The sequence below is a fragment of the Nymphaea colorata genome, chromosome 11 (genome assembly GCF_008831285.2).
Source record: "Nymphaea colorata isolate Beijing-Zhang1983 chromosome 11, ASM883128v2, whole genome shotgun sequence".
Taxonomy (NCBI): Eukaryota; Viridiplantae; Streptophyta; class Magnoliopsida; order Nymphaeales; family Nymphaeaceae; genus Nymphaea; species Nymphaea colorata.
The window spans coordinates 12247455-12268951 of record NC_045148.1 but is presented as its reverse complement, the minus strand read 5'-3'; the positions used below and the strand labels follow the sequence as shown (position 1 = coordinate 12268951).

The 21497-nt window shown below is 42.0% G+C and overlaps 1 protein-coding gene and 1 pseudogene across 1 annotated transcript in view; one reads left to right on the top strand and one right to left on the bottom strand.

Moving 5' to 3' along the window:
• The window catches only part of LOC116264100 (30-kDa cleavage and polyadenylation specificity factor 30), a 44855-nt gene extending 26656 nt beyond the window's left edge, over nt 1–18199 (bottom strand). The window contains 2 exon segments of the mRNA XM_031644084.2: nt 15742–16140; nt 17559–18199. Of these exon segments, the coding sequence (XP_031499944.1) occupies nt 15742–16140; nt 17559–17938 (779 nt within the window). The 5' untranslated portion in view covers nt 17939–18199.
• A 640-nt stretch (nt 18200–18839) lies between these two features.
• LOC116263789 (histone H3.2-like) lies at nt 18840–21002 on the top strand (annotated as a pseudogene).
• Nucleotides 21003–21497: the final 495 nt, after the last annotated feature.

Here is a 21497-nt window from a genome sequence, read left to right as displayed (position 1 = left end):
ACCAAGTCCTACCTTGAAGACTCAAGATGAGGTTGAAAAAGAAAATGAAGATCTTCCCATTGCCTTGAGAAAGGGTGTCAGGTCATGTACTCAACACCCGATTGGTAATTTTGTATCTTATTCTAGACTTAGCAAGGATTACAAGTGTTTTGTATCTTCTCTTTCTTTGGCTGTGATTCCCAGGACTGTTGCTGAAGCTCAAAGTGATCCCAAGTACGCTGATGCTATGAAAGAAGAAATGGAAGCCTTGAGAAGAAACATGACATGGGAAGCTGTGAAGATTCCTGAGGCGGCTCACTTGGTTGGATCGAAGTGGGTGTATACCATTAAGTATAAACCAGATGGAAGTGTTGAAAGATACAAAGCTCGTCTTGTGGCCAAGGGGTTTAGTCAAAAATATGGGATTGATTATTTACAGACTTTTGCTCCAGTTGCGAAAATGAAGACAGTAAGAGTTGTTATGTCCCCAGCTGTGATGAAGGAGTGGAGCATGTACCAACTCGATGTTAAGAATGTCTTCCTCAATGGTGATCTCGAAGAAGAAGTGTATATGCGTATGCCCCCAGGATATGAAGAACCAGAGAAATGTTGTAAGCTGAAAAAGGCTTTATCTGGCCTCAAGCAGTCGCCCAGAGCATGGTTTGAACGACTCAGTCGAGTGATGCAACATCATGGGTACAATCAAGGGAATGGAGACCACACTCTATTTGTGAAGAAAAAAGAGATCAGGTTCACTCTTTTACTTGTCTATGTGGATGATATGATTGTCACAAGAGATGATGAGGAGGAGATCATCAAGTTAAAAATGTTACTGGCTGCTGAATTTGATCTCAAGGATCTTGGCAAACTGAGGTATTTTCTTGGTATTGAGATTGCTAGATCTAGTATTGGCCTTGTGCTAAACCAAAAGAAATACACATTAGATCTGTTGGAGGAGACTGGTAAACTGGGGTGTAGACCCGCTTCTACCCCACTTGATACTGGACACAAGTTAAGTCTTAGAGATGGAGAGCTGCTCTGTGAAGCTAAGGGAAGATATCAACGTCTGGTTGGAAAGTTGATTTATCTTACCCTTACGAGACCAGATATCACTTTTGAATGTACTGAGTCAATTCATGCATGCACCTACTGATGCACACCTGAAGGCTGTGGACAGAATATTGTGCTATTTGAAGAGAAATCCTAGCAATCGACTCTTGTATGTGAAACAAGAGACTGTAAAGATCAAGGGGTATTCTGATGCAGACTGGGCAGTTTGTGCTGATACTAGACGGTTTACCACAGGGTATTGTGTCTACTTGGGAGGAAATCTTGTTGTCTGGAGGAGCAAGAGACAGGATGTGTGTTCTCGATCTAGTGCTGAGGCAAAGTATAGAGCTATTGCTATGGGAGTGTCAGAGCTACTATGGCTGAAAATATTGCTGACTGATATCGGGATAGAGATTGAAAGACCTATGAAGATGTACTGTGACAACAAGTCTGCGATCAACTTAGCCAACAACCCTGTTCTACACGACAGAACAAAGCATGTTGAGATTGATCGTCACTTCATTCGTGAAAGGATTGATGCTAGAGAGTTAGTGTTACCTTACATGAAGTCTGAAGACCAAACTGTTGATGTTTTAACGAAAGCTCTATTTTCAACTTCGTTCGAGAGAAATGTATCCAAGTTGGGCATGTTTGATATGTATGCCCAACTTGAGGGGGGGGTCTCGGGACCGGGTCTGGATCCATACCCGATCTATCGTGTAGCCCTTGTTGGGCCTTACTTAAGGATTGTAACCCTAATCTTGAATAGTTAATGAAATCTTAAGAGAGAGAGAGTCTGGCTGCTAGTGGGCACCAGTTCCTCCTCATCTATGGTTTTTTTTCCTCTTGTTGAGGGTTTTTCCATGTTACATCGTGTTCATCGTATTCCTTTTTTCTATATTTCGTGTTTCTACAGTGTGAATATGTTATTCTGTTGTAATTTTTTGATATATACGTATGTGTGTGAATATGTTATTCTGTTTGTAAATTTTTTGATATATGTGCACGTGTGTGTACGCCCGTACCCCTACACCCAAATTTTTTACACCCAAATTTTTTGAAAGTGGTCTGTACCCGTACGGCCGTACCTACACCGGTACCTGTACCCGTACCTATGTGACATAGTGTAGTCAATCTCAACCACTTTAGAGACATATATCAAAAGAGGAAAAAGCTCCTGGTGGTGGAGGCAACATACAAATGTAATTTTTATCGTGGACGATCACGGGTTCATCTACACATGTTAAAGCACCTTTATTATTACACATCTGTGAGCAAGGAGTCAGAGCATGCCAACAGCTAGGCAAAGACACATTGAGAGAATTGGAAAAAAAAAAAAAAACAAGAGGCAGATGAAGTGAAAAAAATTTAGGTAAAACCAAGTGAACATTCTGTTTGTGACTGTTGGACAAAGTGATGATATGTGGAAGAAAAGAAAAAAAGGGTTTAAAAACTAATAAAACAATAGAAGGATCATTCAGAAATATGAGTAGAGCAGAAATGGATAAAAGAATAGCTAGATTTTTTTACGCAAGTTCACTTCCATTTACATCGTTGACTAACTGCAATCTAGTTGGTTATGTGCCTCCAAGCTCAGAGAATTGAGAACACTACTTCTAGTAGATGAGAGCAATTATTTGAAAACTTATTAAAAAAGAAAAAATTGGAATGGAATGAACACGAAGTATCTATTGTTTCTGATGGGTGGACAGATATACAACGGCGACCATTAATAAATTTTATAGCATATTCACTTAATTGTTTGTCCAATTTTTCTAAAGTGTGTTGATGCATCTAAGGAGTATAAAGATACAAAATACTTGAAAACAGTTGTTACTAGAAGTGATCAAAGAAGTTGGCAAAGAAAATGTAGTGCAGATTATTACCGATAATGTCAGTTTGTAGTCGTGCGGGTATGAATTTATCAAGTGACCCTAAATATAGTCATAATTTCTAGACGCCTTGTGTAGCACATAGCTTAACTCTTGCACTGAAGAGTGTCTACAACCCCTCAAAAGACGACTCAAAAGCATATAGTCTATGTTCATGGATAGAAAAACTTGAGCATGACGTTAAAAATATCAGAAATTTTGTTGTAAATCATCACCATGCTCTCTCCATATGCAATAAACATTATGACTTGAAGTTGTTAAAGGTTGCTGAAACACGTTTTGCTTCCCCCATTGTAATGTTCAAAAAATTTAAGCAAGTTAATAGTGCAATGATGTTGATGGCAACTGACAATGATTAAGAATTTTATCATAGTGATGATGACGAAAAGGTTCAGGCAGTTAAAAAGTGCAGTTTCGATGATAAATGGTGGGACAAAGTCACATGTTTCCTTCAATATACAAGCCTATATGAGAGATGGTAAGAGAGCTTGATAAAGATGGTCCCATGCTGCATAAAGTTGATAAAATGTGGGTTATCATGATTGAAAAAATTTATAATATATAAACATGAGAAAAACGATATAGCTCTTGATGACTCAGATTTCTTTAATCATGTGCATGAGGTTCTTGTAAAAAGAAAGCAATACTCCTCTGCAAGGCATGGCACACTTGTAACGCTCACTGTTTTTGGACAGGTCGGGTCGGATCGGAACCCAGACCCGGACCCGAACCCTTGGCATGAAAGAGCCCGACGCGAGGGCTCTTCTCCCTCGCCTTTCCCTCTTTTCTCTCGTCTATCTCCTGGGTACTCACGGCCAGTGCAGAGAAGAAGAAGACGGAGGTGGTGCAGGCGGTGGCTGGATCGGCAGCGGCGGAGGTGGCGACGGCAGCAGCGGAGGTGGCGACGGCGGCAGCGTGGGTAAGCTCTCCTCTGCTGCCCTATCTTCTCCCTCTCTCGTTATTTCTGCTGCCTTTCCCGTTTCCTCTTTTTCCCCTTTCGTCTGCTCTCTCTCGCATCTCTCTCTGCCCACGCTCACTCTTTCTCTCGTCTCCTTCCCCTTTCTCATTCACGCTCACCTCACTGCTGGCCTTTTTCCCCTTTGACCGAACCCTCTCCCCTATCAGTCCCCCTCTGTTTTTCTCTCTCTCTCCCTCTACTCGACCTCCCTCTCTGTCCACGCTTCACGCTCTCTCCCCATTTTCTGCTTGTTTTTCTATTTTCTCCAATCGAGCACTCTCTCTCACTGATTTTCACTATTCTATCACTGTTTGATCCGATTTCAGCTTGGGGATTTGTCCTCCCCCTCGTAACAGCGATTAGAGAAGGCCTTGGTGGTGGCGGCATTGGAGGATTTTAGCCGTTTGGGGACCACTTGGACTCGTGAGGTGGCTGCCGGGAGGATTACAGCAGTTTAGACCTTCAAATTGGGGTGAGCAAGGCGAAATTGAACATATTTTATGATATATTTTTCTTTGGAACGCGTATAATTATTGTTTGAGCATGCTAGAAGGTAGAATTGATAGTTAGGGACGCATGCAAGCGACCTTGCTTTTTGGGAAAAGTGTAGGATGATGGGAGAGAAGAGATGATTCGTGTTTATTATGATCTTTTATGCATGATAGGTTGTTTTCTTTTCGATGCTATAGGGAAGCATGGTAGAGTTAGAGACGTTGTGGAGAAGCGTAGGACCGCCTTTGGGGAATGCTTGGAGCACCCTTGATGTCGTGGGTGGTATGTGTAGTAGGAAAAGGGTGCGCATGTTGGGAAGACGCCTCAACTAACGAAAAGTTTATGAGAAATGCGTTAAGGATGGATTGATCGAAGCATTGGGGTTTTGACGTTGGGTGGAAACGGCAAGAAGTTGCGTAGTGGCCTATTAGAGGGCGTGTAGGTCGACACTACCTGTCGACACTCTCTTGAGGCGATGACACGTGCCTCAAGGATTTTGTTTGGTATTTGTTTGAATTGTTTAGGTATCTAGTAGGAGTCTTACCTTTTGTTTATGTCTGCAGGTGCTCCGGGCACGTCCCGTCGACCTTGAGTTCGAAGCCCGAGGAGTTTTGAAGAATTTGGTGAGCGCGCCACAGGTATGGCGGCATTCCAGGCAAATCCCTGCCTGAGGCCAATGTGTGATTGTGTGTTCCTAGGATCAGGGGATCCTAGGATTGTGATGTTAATTGATTGATTTCCTTATGAATGAGTATACGTATGTTGCTTATATGATATGAATGGTTTAGAAAAACTATTAGTCGTTTGTTTTGAAAAGGTTACGCATTTGCATGTGCATGCTAGAATTGATAACTGTTTAGGACAGATGAGGCGGGGTATCGAATCGAGTGTCTCCTCGACCCCAATTGTGCATTAGAAAGCATCATAGAATGATAACTGCATAGGACAGCTACGAGCCAACCGCAGATCGAGACTACTCTCTGTGGTTTGGCTAAGTTTTTCAAAAGATGTGATTGATGAGATGATTGTTATGAATGTGTATGTTGTTGCATATCCATTGTCATGGGCAATGATGCAAATGGATGATTTGGAGGGTAGTTGTACCCGTATGGTATGACGGCTAGCAATGATTGTTACTGTATGTATAGACCTCATGTGAAGGTAATCGGAGGTGTGGGTGCACTCGTGAAGTGTACTAACCTCATGTGCTAGCCAGTCATCTTGTGAATGTGTAACTATAATGATAAGAATGACTAACTAAGAGATAAAAGGTCAGTGGGATGTGGCTATGTGTTTAGGAGACGTCCCCCTTGTTTGCCACTTGTCTCGCCTGTTCGAAGCGCAGGCGGTGCAAGGCCCCAGGGTACTGTTGTGTGTTGTGCTTGGAGCGTGGGCTCCCGCCTTCCCAACCTGGGTGTCCTAGGGAAGGCTGAGTATCTCTCCTTGAACTTCACACATCCATGGATGAGTGCTCTACTGCTGCAGTGGATGAAATGGATCCATACTGTTATGGGCCACCACGGGGGTTGTCTCTCGGCTGTAGGCCGCCCCTAGTGTGCACGTGCTTGTGTTGCACCCACAGGAACTGTTAATTCACTAATGTTAATGAAAATGTAATGTAGATGATTGTATATGTGACTGATGTGCATGTGATGGATATGAAAGCATGTGATTGAATTGTGTATTGTGGCCATTGAGTGGCTTGTACGTGTCGTGCTCTGACACGATATGATGATGAATGATTTTGATAATTGTTTTTTGTTTTGAGCCCTATCTAAGAGGGTTTGGTATTTTCCTGGCTTGTTGACATACTGTGAAGGCTAAGCCTTCAGTGGTTTCCTTTTTCAGGTTTTGGCGGACCCAGGGTAGCAGGTTGAGCAGATGGCTTCACTCACGTCCTACTGGGGAGGTTTTGGGATGTGTCTTTTGTAGTGCCGGCGTGTCTTATTTTGGTTTTATTGATGTCTTGCTTTTGTTAGGCATCAATTATATAGTTTGGGGCATTTTTGTCATACATAGATATGATTTTGTATGAATTGAAATGATTATATAAATGAAAGTTTGCCCCATTGTTTTGAATTGCTTGGCTCATCGTCTTTTTGAATCGTTGTGTAGTCACACCTCGTTGCTTTATGTTTAGAAAAAAAAAAAAATAATGTTTGAGTGTTAAAAGGTCGGGGTGTGACAACACTAGCTAAGTATTACTCACAAAAGTAGCCGAAAGGAGGTGTTGGTCGTGTCCCTCCTCATCGAGATCCAGAAATATCAAAGCATAGGTCGCTATGCTTGGAAAGACTTTATAATGGTCATCATACATTGAAGATAGTAAATAGTGAGTTTGTAAGTTTCCAAATAGGAACTTGGATTCACTAATAGCTCTTATGGCACGAAGGGATGAAAATCCTCTAAACTGGTGGGCAACTTATGGTTCAGACACTTCAGAGACACCAAATCTCCAACATCTTGCATTGAAATCATTGTGTCAACCTGCCACATCATCACGTTGTGAAAGAAACTGGAGCACATATGCTCAAATTCATAATATCAAGAGAACAAACTCACTACCAAGAGAGCAGAGGATCTCATTTACGTTTACTCCAGCCTACAGTTGCTATGTCAAAATTGTAACGATTACAGGTATCTTTTTATTTTAATCTTTGATTTCAATAATTGATTTCTTGTTTACTTTTTTTCTCATTAAATATTAAGTTAAGTTATATAGCATTGCAGTTCTGAAACATCTAAGTACTGGGATGTAAATCTGAAGGAGCCTAGCATTGATGAAAAACATGATTTGAATACTTCCAATATGGACTTTGTGGAGCCGGATTCCTTCCCATTTGGATGATATTGGTGAACCAGATCAATGACAAAACAGTCGTTGGAAACTTAATTATGAAAGAGAACTTTGTATTCATTTATTTTGTTAAATTTAAGATCAATGTAACCAATTTCGATGAGATCAAACTTAACTTGAATTGTTGAATCATGATTGTATGGTGAGTGACCCATCGGGGGGCAACGACCGGTGAGGTGTCGTCGGCACAGACGAGAGGGAGGCGACATCCCCTCCCTCTGCAAATGGCAAGGCATTCGCTTTTTTTTTTGTCACTATATATATATATATATATATATATATATATATATATATATACTGTAATTTTGAATTTAGCCCACACTCGTACCCAAACCCACACCCGTACACATGTGACATAGCTTGCCATCTAATATGCTGCATTCAACCAACCCCATAAGTTTGCAATCAATCGGGTCATAGTCACAGCTGGGAAGGGGTGACACCTTGCTATATTTCTGTTTCAAATTGTTTTGAAAATCCATCTGCTGCATATTCTATGACCCTTTTTTGTATCTCACTTCAAAGACATCATGTCAATTTCAGCATCCATGTCTGTTGAGCAGGGGTATGGATTCTGGTCTGCATACAATTGTTAGAATGTATGTATATATAATATATACATATATATCATATATTAGTCAACTAATATAATATGTCTTATATATATATATATATATATATATTATATATATATATATACATATATATCATTGTCACAGAAAACGCATCGTATTAGAAAAAAACGCATATAATACGCCAAAGCAAGGTCAATAGTATAAAATGTGAAACAAAAAGCGTCTTTTTTAAAAAACTGCCAGAAAATAAAAAACGTGAAAAAAACGTGTTCGTTTCCCAAACAGATGCCATTGGTTTTGATATAGTTTTCCACAATATAAATGTTTGATACTGGATCATTTATCCAAGAAGACGATTGGAGAAAATTTTAGGACAAAAGATCTCTACTACATTCATTTTTTAACCTTTCAAGACTCATGCAATACCATCAAGAAATGTGATATTCAAACTTGGCACCAAAGCCTTCATTTCAACAAATTGTTGGTGCTCTCTCTTATCTCTCTATAACCAAACCAGATATCACTCATGCAGTTCATGTTATAAGTCAATTCCAACAAAGACCCACTTGAGTACTGTCACGATGAGAGAGAGAGAGCCCAAAAGAATACTCCTTAACGTAACCCTAATCTCAAGTTAAAGAGATTAGGGCTGGTGGTACAGAAATTACAAAAACAGTTCAACAAGTATAAGAAAATATTTAAAGACCTACTCTTTAACTTTTTAATATTGCAAAAACCCTCTTTAACACTCCCCCTCAAGCTAGAGCATATATGTCAATCATGCTAAGTTTGTTACATCCTCTCAGGAAATCACCTATGGGAAGAGCCTTAGTGAAGATATCAGTTGTCTGAACTTCTGAGGAAACATGAACAGTGTTAATACTTCCTTCTTAAACTAAGTCCCGAACATAATGACAATCCACTTCAATGTGTTTTGTCTTCTCATGAAAGACAGGATAGTTTGCAATATAGGTCGCTGCCTTGTTGTCACAATACATTTTCATTGGGAGATTCACTGAAACACCCAACTCTAGAAGCACTGATCTGACCCATGACATTTCAGCCGCAGTTTGAGCCATAGCCCTATATTCCGACTCAGCACTAGATCGAGCCACCACATTCTGCTTCTTGCTCCTCCAAGAAATAAGATTGTCTCCCTCAAAGACATAAAAACCTATGGTAGACAGATAGATCCTACATAATCAGCATCACTATACGCTTCGATGTCAACACCTTCTCCCTTTTTAAACCATAACCCCTTTCCTGGGGCTGATTTCAAGTATCTAACAATCATTAGAGCAGCATCCCAATGAACCTGTCGAGGTTTTTCCATGAATTGATTTAGCTTATTCACAACAAAGCTAATGTCGGGGCGAGTGACGGTCAAATACAGCAGTTTCCCTATAAGAGATCTGTAAGATCTAGAGACAAAAGGCTCTGATTCATCATGATGTATATGAATGCGGGGATTCATGGGTAGTGTGGTAGGTTTAGCCCCCAATAAACCTGTTTCCTGCAGAAGATCAAGCACATATTTTCTTTGAGATACTACAACTCCTTTACTACTACGGGCCACCTCAATACCAAGAAAATAACGGAGTTGTCCAAGGTCTTTTGTGACAAAGTGTTTCTGTAGAAACTCCTTTGTCTGAGCTATCTCTTGATTACTATCCCCAGTGAGAACAATATCATCAACATATACAATCAATATCACTATAGCATATGTGTCTCGCTTGATAAACAACGAGTGATCAAGCTGAGATCTTCGAAACCCACACTTAGATAAAACCTCAGTCAGCTTATGGAACCATGCACGGGGACTCTGTTTAAGTCCATAAATGGCCTTCTTTGGTTTGCATACCTTAGCACACTCCCCCTGTCGCTCAAAACCCGGTGGTTGCTGCATATAAACTGTTTCAGAAAGACCTCCATATAGAAAGGCATTCTTCACTTCTAGCTGAAATAGAGGCCACTCCCACTGGACAGCAAGAGATATAATCAGTCGAATAGTGCCCAACCGAGCCACTGGCCAAAAGGTCTCAAAGAAGTCAACTCCATAAGTTTGTATATATCTTTTAGCGACAAGACGTGCTTTGAACCTTTCAACTGAGACGTCAGAATGATACTTGATGGTGAACACCCATTCGGAGCCAACCACATCACAGTGCATCGGTGGATCCACCAAATCCCAAGTCTCCTGAGAGATAAGAGCATCCATTTCCTCTTGCATGGCTTCCCTCCACCGTGAATCTAACAGGGCTTGATGGTGAGAAGACGTGACTAGACATAGCTCGATCAAACTGCACCAAACTTGTACTCAGATAGTCAGTAGAGATAGAATTAGAAATCGGATGTAGTATGCACTGTCGCTTGCCCTTGCGAATAGAAATAGGGAGATCATCTGTGGAGTAGTCGTCATTTATACCTGAGTTAGGCTTATCAGTGGAACTTACTTCTTAAGAAGACTCTGGTGGGTGGTTTGGAGAGAGACCAACACGGCGAGTGTAAACTAAGGGAGGATCATGGAAACGTTCACGTGACATAGGTGGAGAGGGAGGGATCGACTCAAGTGACACGGGTGGAATAGGAAGAGGAACAGATACAGGCATCTCAGACGTAGACGGACTCGAAGGGGAAAAATAAGGACGATACTCAAAGAATGTAACATCTGCACTGATAATCTCTTTCTTGGTTTGGGGATCAAAGCACTTATATCCTTTCTGATTGGCAAAATAAATACACATTTGATGGCTTGGGCAGCAAGTTTGCTTTTGTCTGGGCCTAGGATATGTGCAAAGCAGGTGCATCCAAATACTTTGGGGGGTATATGAAATAATGATCGATCTGGATATAAAATTTGAATGGGGATACGTTCTTAGATGGCTGATGAGGGTAATCTGTTAATGAGATAGCATGTAGTAAGAATAGCATCACCCCAAAAATAGGCAGGTACGTGAGAATGCAACATGAGGATGCGGGCCACATTTAGGAGTTGTCGATGTTTGCGTTCAGCGACACCATTTTGTTGGGACATGTGAGGACAAGTAAATTGAGGTGGAATTCCATGATTAGCATAAAATTGAAGTAGGACGGAAGACTTGAATTTGAGAGCATTATCAGTGCGAATATTTTTTACAAGGAAGCCAAACTGAATTTTTATTTCCTTGACAAATTTTTGAATAATACCATATGTCTTAAGATCTTTCTCGTAACAAGAATACCCAACTGACTTTGGTAAAATCATCAACTAAAACAAGATAATACCGAAAACACGAGCGAAAAGGAACACGACTAGAACCCCACACATCCACATGAAGGAGATCAAATGGACTTTGACTAGAAGGATTCTGACTCGAAGGAAAGCTACTCTGTGTATGTTTACCTAACTGGCAAGCATCACATAAGAAGGACTCTGATGCAGAGATATCTGGAAACATTCGACGAAGTTTGGACACTGATGGATGACCAAGTCTGAGGTGCCATTGGAAATGAGAAGTCCTCGAAGGGAATGAAGATGAAACAACATCTACTGAAACAGACAAGAAGTAGAGACCCTCACGCTCATAACCGCCACCAATCATCTTCCCAATTGGTAAGTCCTGAAAAGAACATGAACCAGGATCAAAAATGACTCTACATTGTAAGTCAATAGTCAACTGCTTAACAGATAACAAATTAACAGGAAACTGAGAAGCGTATAGCACATGTGTAATAGTGCCTAAGTGTGGGAGGTAGATATCACCGCTGTCCAAAATAGGAGACAACTTGCCATCAGCCAGTCTGACATGTTGTGGTGTAGAGAATCTGATTAACGAGGAAAACTTCTGTGATTGATTACAACAATGCCTGGAGGCGCCAGAATCTATCATCCATATCGTATTATCAGTGGAAGCACCAACAGAGAGGGCTAAGTCTATTACAGCAGTATTGGCAAATGTAGAGGCAGATCTCTGAGCAAGAACAAGATCATATTCATCCTTACTTAAGTTAAGGGAATATGACATGGGTATAGGAGGCCCAGTAGAAGACTCAACCATAGATCTTGTCGCCCTTGAGGGATTTCCAGCCATAGTAAACTCCCAAAAAGAATTTGACGCACAATATATGTAGGTATAAGATGTAGTAGCAGCAACAATGGAGAAAAGTATCAGTTTACTCCACTTTTAGTTGATGATTGTAGCAGCTCCACTTCTATTCGTCTCACATACGACAGCACACACACCTCGCAGAACACAATTCTGCTCCACATAAACAGCCGATGACTTTACATATGGCATATCAATCCTGCAACGAAGCTCTAATCATCACACACGACCAACATACTCTGATCACGCCAGAAACTGCATCCACGACCAGAGAGACTGCTGCTGATTTCTACATATTACAGCATACTGTTGATTTCAGAAGACTGTTGCTGGCCCACGTACAAACTTTCAGAAGATTGCTGCTGATTTCTGCATATTGCAGTAGACTGTTGCTGCTCTACTTTCAGTCGCCCCACCTAGGATCAGCAGAGCACCATCCACGACAAGAACAAAGCTGAAACAGCCTTCACGATCAGCAGATCAACTCTGCTCCTCATGCCAAACGCTGCTCCACACGATCTGAAGTTTCACATCCACAATCTGTAGATCATCCTGCTCCTCACGTCAAACTTCATCCACACCAAACAGATTGACTCCACAAACAGCAACCCCACGCTCCCAACTGATTCAGCCCTTCACAGTCAACGTAAAAAAAAAATAACATCCACGAGATCCACTTAGGGATCTGATCACACCTTCCACATAGGCGTGATCAGGCCCTTCTCCACGCAGCCCACCCAACCTGTATTCTCTTACCATCTCCTTATTGGGTGATAAGAGGGAATAGAGATGGGCGACGAGAAGAGGGAGGAAGAGGTCGCCAGAGAAGAGGTCGAAGGAGGAGATGGTCGCCGGAGAACTCACTTGGCTGTCGATGCCGGAGAAGGCTCTGATACCATGTCACGATGAGAGAGAGAGAGCCCAAAAGAATACTCGTTAACATAACCCTAATCTCAACTTAAAGAGATTAGGGCTGGTGGTACAGAAATTACAAAAACAGTTCAACAAGTATAAGAAAATATTTAAAGACCTACTCTTTAACTTTTTAACATTGCAAGAACCCTCTTTAACAAGTACATATGGGGGCAGCAATGAGAATTGTGTGTTATGTCTCAAGAATACAATCAACAAAGGGTTTTTCTTATCTTTCTTTTTCAAATTAAAATTAATTGCTTATACAGATGTTGATTAGGGTGGAGATCCTAATAATGGGCACTCCACCATTGGTTTTTGTGTGTTTTTAGGGAATTCGTTAATTTCTTGGCGATGCAAGAAACAAAATAAGGTGCCTCTATAATTAACTCCGAAGCTGAACATCGAGCCATGACATCTACAACAATGGAACTTGTGTGGCTCAAAAGTTTATTGAAAGATATGACAATTCATCTAGTTGATCTTGTAATGCTTTGTTGTGACAACAAGAGTGCAATTTGTATCACTAGCAATCACACGTTTCATGAAAGAACAAAGCATATAAAGATGGATTGTCATTATGCTCATGAAGTGTTTCTTCAAAAAAGCATTGAACTCTCCTATGTTTCATTTGAATATCAACTAGGAGATTTATTTACCAAGGTGCTTCCTGTTGTCAGGTTTCAATTTCTTCTTGGCAAACTTTCAGTCATTACACCGTAAGTTTGAGGGGGGGTGTTAGAATGTATGTGTCTAGATTTATATATATATATATATATATATATATTCCTTGTTTCTTATTTTCTGTTTTCTTTTCTTTTTTGATTTTTTTTTTTTTTACTTTGACTGGGAGTTGATGAGTCCCAATGGCTAGATTTCTAGCTGATGGAACTAGTCCAACATCTAATTCTATGGCTTCTTGTGCATTCACCCTCCATATAAAGGTGACTATTCACATTCTTTGTAAGGCTTTTGAGCCTGATTCTCTTCAATCTCTAATACATCTTTTTAGTTGTTATTTCAGCCCGAGCGTTGAGTTAGTTTTGGAAAACATTTTCAAGTTTACAACAATATTGCAAGTTATGGTGGTCAGGATGCACACAAAATCTTCTTCCTATGACGTAGTGATTCCATTTATGGATTGCGGAGACCATGGCTATCAATTCTCTTTCCTAAGGAAATCTCCCCTAGAATTTCTCCCCTATAGCTCTACTGAAATAAGCAACAGGATGCTGGTTTTGATTGAGGACTGCTCCTATGCCAACTTCGGAAGCATCTGTCTCCACTATAAAGGGTTGTGAGAAGTCAGGCAACTTCAAAACAGGTGCAGTAGTTATGGCTCCCTTCAACTAATTAAAAGCTTGTATTTTGCCCTCCTTCCATTCAAACTGGTTGTTCTTCAACACGGTGATGAGAAGCGCAGGGATAGTCCTAAAGTTCTTGACAAATTTTCAATAATAGCAGGCCCGAGAGAGAGAGAGAGGGTAGGGTTTTGAAAGACTTGCACCCCATAGATATTTCTAGGCAGGATGAATTTGGCTCGATCTTTAACCAACTCATATATAAGGTCGAGTCGTTGATTAAAGGTCACGCATGACTCAATTGTACATAATGAGATGAATCGAGCTTAAACGAGTTGAATTCCTCCAACTCAAACTCGACTCATTTAATGGCTCGAGTTTAAGTTTGAGCTCAAACTCGACTCGTTTATAAACGAGCCGAACTCAAGTCTAGCTTATATGGGTGGGTTTGAGTCGAGCCCGAGTTGGCTCGACTCATTGTGCAGGCCCACTCCTTCGTGTGGTGGGGCATCTCCCTCATCATCATGGCCAAATTTTGTTGCTCAGCCATCACTATGGCGACCATTGACTGTACTCTTTGGTCAACCTCTAGTTTCTAATCGAGCTCTCCGAAGTTTTTTTCTACATTCTTCATTCTTTCCCCCATCACCTGTTGAGCTTCCTTTGATTGTTTCTTGAAGTTCTCCAAGACTGACAATGTCTCTCTAGTCATCAATCTTCCCTCGCTTTAATACAGCAAAGGTTAAACACACACACATGCTAAGACAACGAATTAGGGCAAATCTCTCCTCTTGGAGGATGTTCGTTTCATTAGTCATCGTGATATCTCTCCAGTCACCATCCCGAATATGTATAAGGTGATTACAAGCTCGATTAGTAATAGGACCCAACCCATTGCTGGAACAAACCCGACCTACCTATTGTTTCTACTATTTTTCCTTAATTAAAAGACTCATTTCATTACAGTTACTACCACATTGCCTCTCTAGAGCATTTGGGCATCCTAAAGATTGCATAGCTATAGGGACTGTTACCGGTATCTTTATGCTAACAGATATAAGAAGGATGACCAACACAAATAGCAACCTCAGCCACTGGATTAACTCCGTAAGTTTGTATAAAGTCACAAGATGAATGGCACACATCCTGCCAATCAATTTCCTCTCTTGATTCATTTGTCAAAATGTTAAAGGCACTGAAGAACCACTTCAGTAGCTTCTATGATCAAAGAAACTGATTAAACATATAAAAACAAGCAAAATTTGGTAAAGAGAGAAGTACTGAATGCAACACAGAGATCCACCAGCATCAGTCTATCAGATAAACATCTGCTAGAACTAGCAACAATGACAACCACTATATTTAACTACTTGAAAAAATAAGAGATTTATATGAGACACCAGAAGTCCTGATCATCCTCAGTCAATAATATGTTGAAGCAGAAGATAGGCTCTACAAATCACAACTAGAAAAATCAACAAAAGCTGTCATTGATAAACAAGTTGATTTCCAAGATAATCATCCATCATAATCATAAAAAGGAATAACAATGTGAAATTGCTCGGGAAAACTTACCTGTTTCAATAGGCGAACATAAACTCAAAAAGAAAAACTGAAGATAAGAGACTAGAAAAACCAACCTGGATTGACCCTTTGGGAGTGGAGAAGCAGAAGATCTGTTAACTTGGTTCAGTAAACTGTTTGAAAGATTTTGGGTCTGACTTTGGCCGGCCTGTTGTTGTTGGGGAACCTGATTTTGTGACTGCTGATGATGCATAGTAGCACAATCTCCAATGGAAGAAGGTTTTGCTGTTGCTCCAGAATTAACTGCCACAGAACCTTGTTGAAACTGGGTCTTTTCACCTTGTGGTGTATAACCAACATTTCTATGTTGATAAAACCTGTTTGAAGGACCTGAACTAAATGAACTCAACTGCTGAATCTTTTGAAATACTTCTTCTACTGATGGTGGAGGTCCAGGAAGCTTTGCATGCCTGTAACGGCAGTCAGGCCCATTTGGACAGAATCCCAGTTTGTACCTACGCGTATTTAGTGACATCAGACATGATCCAAACTTGCAGCTTCCATTATATCAAAGAAAAAACCAAGTCAATATGCACCATCTAGGTAGCATTTATGATGTTTTTAGGCAAAGATTATGGAAAACTGTGTGATAGCTTGTGCATTTATAATCAAGGTGGTAAACTTAATAGTTATTATTGTGAAAAAGCCTTTTAAAAGAAACGATACGACAGTTCAGAGATGCAGGAAAAAAATGATCGAAGACTAAATCTGCATGCATCAAACAAAGAGTATAGCTGCTATCTAGTGTCTCTGTAGTGAAACTTTGCAAACTGAAGATATAACCTTGACAAGTATCAAATGTAACAAAATCAGAAGTAAAACTTAGAATTTCACTATACAGCATATGCATAGAATTGCAGAAGGATCTTTCTATAATTCTATCAGCTTAAATCTTCATCTTGTTGAAGTCCATAAGATCGTAGTGGAAATTTTAAATCTCCAATACCATTTAGTGGGAAAAAAAAGGAAGATTCTGCGAAAAAGAATAAAATTTCACCCACCATCTCTACTAATAATCACTAACCCGCTCAAAGAAAACAAAAGCCTCATCGAAAAAGACTGGAAAATTTCACCCAGAAGCTCTCTTTTAACAATCACTAAGGCGGGTTGAGAGAGCACACCCAGAGCGATCCCAAATTTCAGGTTGCTATAGGAAGCAAAAAGAGCTGACCAGGGTCTTCTTCCTTTTGCATGAGCTGCCCGCCCTGAGAAACCGAACCAGACTTCACGATGACAGCACCAGCACTTCACCATTGCACCAAGCAACCCCTCAACCTTTATAGCTAATGAAATAAAGAAAGTCAAATCGATAAACAAACCCTCGAGATTCTTATATGAAATTATTCCCGTAGGTCTGATACTTGCCCCCCTCTCCCACAAAATGAAGAAGAAAATAAAAGGGGGAAAAAGAAAAGGTGAAAGATTAACTCCTAAACAGTCATTTCCCCTTTTCTCTGATACCCAACTTTCATCAAGAGGGTACGCCTCACTTTAATCGATTGAGCAACCATAGAAAATACCCAAAACAAACGCGCGTCCACCAAACGGGCAATTATTTTGTTACATCATAAATACCAAATTTCATCTACGAAATTAGAGTAACACATCCAATAGTTATTCCTATATCAAATGAAAGCCATGAACCAAGGAAGCGTAATCCAAGGAAGAAAATCACAACATAAACCAAGACCCCTCTGTGTTACAACAAGACCCATAACGTCAGGCTAGTCACAATCACCAAAAAAACAAAAACAGTTAAGCTTCCCCAAATAAGAAAAGCAACACACCCTTGATTCCTTCCTTCGGCCAGCCCTACAGAACCATAGAAAGTTTTTTTAAAAAATGAAGGCAACAAAACACAGAGGGATCGTACATGTTGCACTCTTTGATATCCTCGTTAGTGTGCTTGTAGACGCAGTCCTGCTCTCGGCACTCGCCGTACAGGCGGAAGAAGCGACAGACGGGCATTCGCGCCTTGTCATACTGATGGAGAAAGCCGCAAGCATCGCCCTTCATGCAGAGGCTCCGCAGCCAGTGACGGCATACCGTCTGTCGGAAGCTCCTGCGCGCCATGGGGTTTACGGCGGCGGCCGCTGGGTCGACGGTTGAGGATGCTGGCAGGCCGCTGACGCCAGCGGGGGCGGAAGGATCCGATGGGGCGAGGGGAACGGTGGCAGTTCCACCGGGATTGGCGATGCCGGCGTCGAGACCACCCTCGAAGTCGAAGCTGAGTGCTCCATCCTGCTCATCCATGCCTGCCCGTTCAGCTCCCCCTCACTGTCTAGGATCTTGGGTTTAAGAGCGAGGATCTGCCCTTTTGCCCACTCTGGAATCCTGACACTTCCTTTGGTTCCCGTTCCAAGCCTCGGACGGAGTATTGAACAAGAGCTGTTGTGTGAACGTCTGAATGAGAGCGCGTTGTCCTAACGCCAGGATGGAGTCAATGGTGATTCTGGTACGATTTCTCTCTCTCTTTTTCTCTCTCACACTCCAAATGACGTACAGTGTGATTGGGCAAGCTTGATGGCGCCTTCCCAGGAGATGGCACGTTGCGTTGCATCCCCAGTTAAAGTTTTTGGAGCAGGCCCATTGCGGGCGCCTGTCCTCCTCGGTTTGATTCATAGGGGCTCGCACATTTTGGGCTTTGACTCTTAAGCTATGTCAGTGATCGTATTTATTATTATTATTATTAATTTATTATTATAATATATTAATATATATAAATATATATGACAAAAAATTATAAACATTATATATAATATATATTAATATTATATAAGATTCTAACAAATATCTAAACTTAGATATCTGCTTTAAGAAGTAACATCTGATCACACGGAGTTTATATTTGACTCAATATCTTATCCAAATCAAGCAAGGGCAAGTAATATCCGATAGGGGTCAGGACCCGATGTGGGTAGGCCTGGGCGTCGGGCCGGTTCGGGTTCGGGTCAAATATTTTCCTTATCATGCACAACTTGAGTGAGCCCGACACGACCCAAGATCTTAACGGGTCCTGCCCGGTTAGCATTCTCTAGGCCCAGCTCGGCCCGACGGCCCATTAGGTCTTCTTTCATCCGTCGCGCCCTCCCTCCCTTTTCGCATTTTCCCATTCGTCATCATCGAACTGCGGTTGTCTTTTCCATGGCTGTCGTCAACGGCATCGTCGACGACAAACCCACCGGAGAACAAGCCCACCGAAACCATCTGTCCTCATTCTCTTTTTCTTCTTGGTCTCTCTATCCATCTGCCTCCGTAGCCCTTTGCCCATCCTCTATTGTTTACGATGGCTCGTACCAAGCAAACTGCCGGCAAATCCACTGGGTGGGGGGGAGGCCCCCAAGAAGCAACTGTCTACCAAGGCCGCCCGAAAATCGGCGTCAGCGACCGGAGGAGTCAAGAAGCCTCATACCCTTCCAGCGTCTCGTCCGTGTGATCGCTCAGGATTTCAAGACCGATCTGAGGTTTCAAAGCACCGCCGTTGCATCACTTCAAGACACCAATATGTGCGCCATCCACGCCAAGAGGGTGACGATCATGCCAAAGGATATCCAATTGGCAAGGCGCATCAAAGGCGAGCGCGCTTGATCGAGTACATCAGAAGCAAGTTGGTGCTTGGTGAAGATTAGTTTTGCTAGGGTTTCCCGTTCTTTCTTTCTGTTTGGGTTTTGGGGTTCGAAATGGCGAAGATCACGTACATCACACTTTGTTGTTGCACGGGAGAGCCACACTGAAAATCTCAGGCGGAAGGAAGAGGTTGGGGAAGGAAGGGAGCGCAAGGCTGCCTTGGTCACCGTTCGGGATCAGAGTGAAGCCGATGGGGTTGTTGGCAGGGCGGAGAGCTGACGGGGAGGAGGCGGAGACGGTCATGTGGGCATCGGGCCGACCCGGCCCGCCAGTTAACAAAAACGGGACGGGCTGGGCCTCGGGTATGGTCGACCAGGCCCGGCCCGGCACGGCCCGTCAAATAATCGGGTCGGGCCCGGGCCGGGTCTTGGGCCCGACGGGGTTCCCCTTCTCCTCTTACTCTTTGTCTCCCTTTTCCCTTTTCATTGCCCTCTCATTCCTCTTCCTCTTTGTCTCCCTTGTCGTTGCCCTCTGTTGAGCATTCGATGCAGAGAAGAAGAAGGTGGAGGAAGAAGCAGTGGCAGTGTGGTGCAATGGCGATTAGGGTAACTAGGGTTTTTTTTTCTCTCTCATCTGTTTCCCCCTTCCTTCTCACCCTGTCTCGCCCGAGCCTTCTTTGTCTGCACTCTCTTCCTCCCACGCTCCTCACTCGCCCTCTTTTCGTCTCGCCTTCAGTCCCCCTCACCCTTGCTCTCCCTGTTCCCCCAAAGCGTGTCGTCTCTCTCCCTCTGTCCCAAGCTTTCGAGTCGTCCCTCTTCCTCTGTCTAGACATATCTGTCTGTTTCCATTTCTACCTGCACTCAATCACTCTGGCAGGCAAACTCTCATGCCCTCTCTCCTGCACTCCCTCTCCTCTCCCTACCGCCCTTTCTCCCGCACTCTCTCTCTCCCTACTGCCATGTATCCTTACTGGTGCGGTTTGGGTGCGACCCCTTGAGCAGGTGCAGTTTGGGTGCGAATCTTGGTTGCACCCGCATCGCATCGACGCAGGTGTGGGTCCACTTCTGCCACACCATGGTGACTTAGTTCTCAAGAGATCACTGAGCATTCATATGGGTGAGGGGTCCCCACTGACTACTAAAGTGTTGGGGAGGCCCTCTCTCTCTCTCTTTCGCTATATATAGTTTGCAAAATTTTTGTGAGCTACCTCTAGTTGTTCGATAGATTTATTTATTTTTCGCCACAAAAAATCATCCAATATGTGTATTGGCCACCTTTTTTTGTTAGGCAAAAACGGCCAAGACATTTAATAATGACTAGCCATGAGCCCATCCCCATGAAGTGGGTGGGACAAAGCAGCCGCAACAGTGATACCTAAGCTCAACCTAGTTTCGAGTCACAGTAAAGGTTGCCCTATCTTCTTTTGTCACCCGGTGACTCTGTTTGTGTGTGATGATCATAAACTGTGCTGCGATCTTATGTGTAGTCTTGTACATCTCAATAAAGAATTGTTGTCGCTCAGTGTTCAAGACTATGTATGTGGGCACGCAGTATGTTAGTTATGGTGAATACTTTGTTGCACATATAGGTTATATTGTTTGTATATGGATTGCTTGGATTCTGCATTGTAGGTCCAGGATGGGCCATGCTCAGGGTTTATCTCTGGCACGTTGAAGTTTGTTTTCAAGTGGTCGCTCGTGATGCTGTTAGGATAGGGGGTGATTGTTGTGCCTCATGATTTATGCCATTCTTAGCTCACATTTTTGTTATGGGCTTGGTGCTATATATTCGATCATGTAGGATGATGACTTTTTGTATAGACACAATGTTTTTAAGTACATATATTTTTTGGGTTTGACTATCATAGTATGGGCGTATCATGTGTTAGTTATAATATGCATCCACTAATGTGTCACTATGATAGAATAAGGCATATACATATTTAGGATAAGAAGAGCTTTGTGTTGATTATGCAAGCAGTTATTATATTGTGTCATAGGACATGTCATGCTCTTCCCCAATTGTTAAGGCAAACTTGTGCGGTACTTGTGATTTACTTGTGCTACATTATGGGTCATGAATGGATGTAGTTGTTAATGGCATTTTCACAATAAATCCTCTAGTATAGTATGTTTATTCACTCCTACCCAATGGAATGCATGAAGCTCAATGTGAATATATTTACAACAAAAAAAGTCAGATCTATTCGAGTATTACTTGTTTCTTAAACTAGCCCATAGCATTC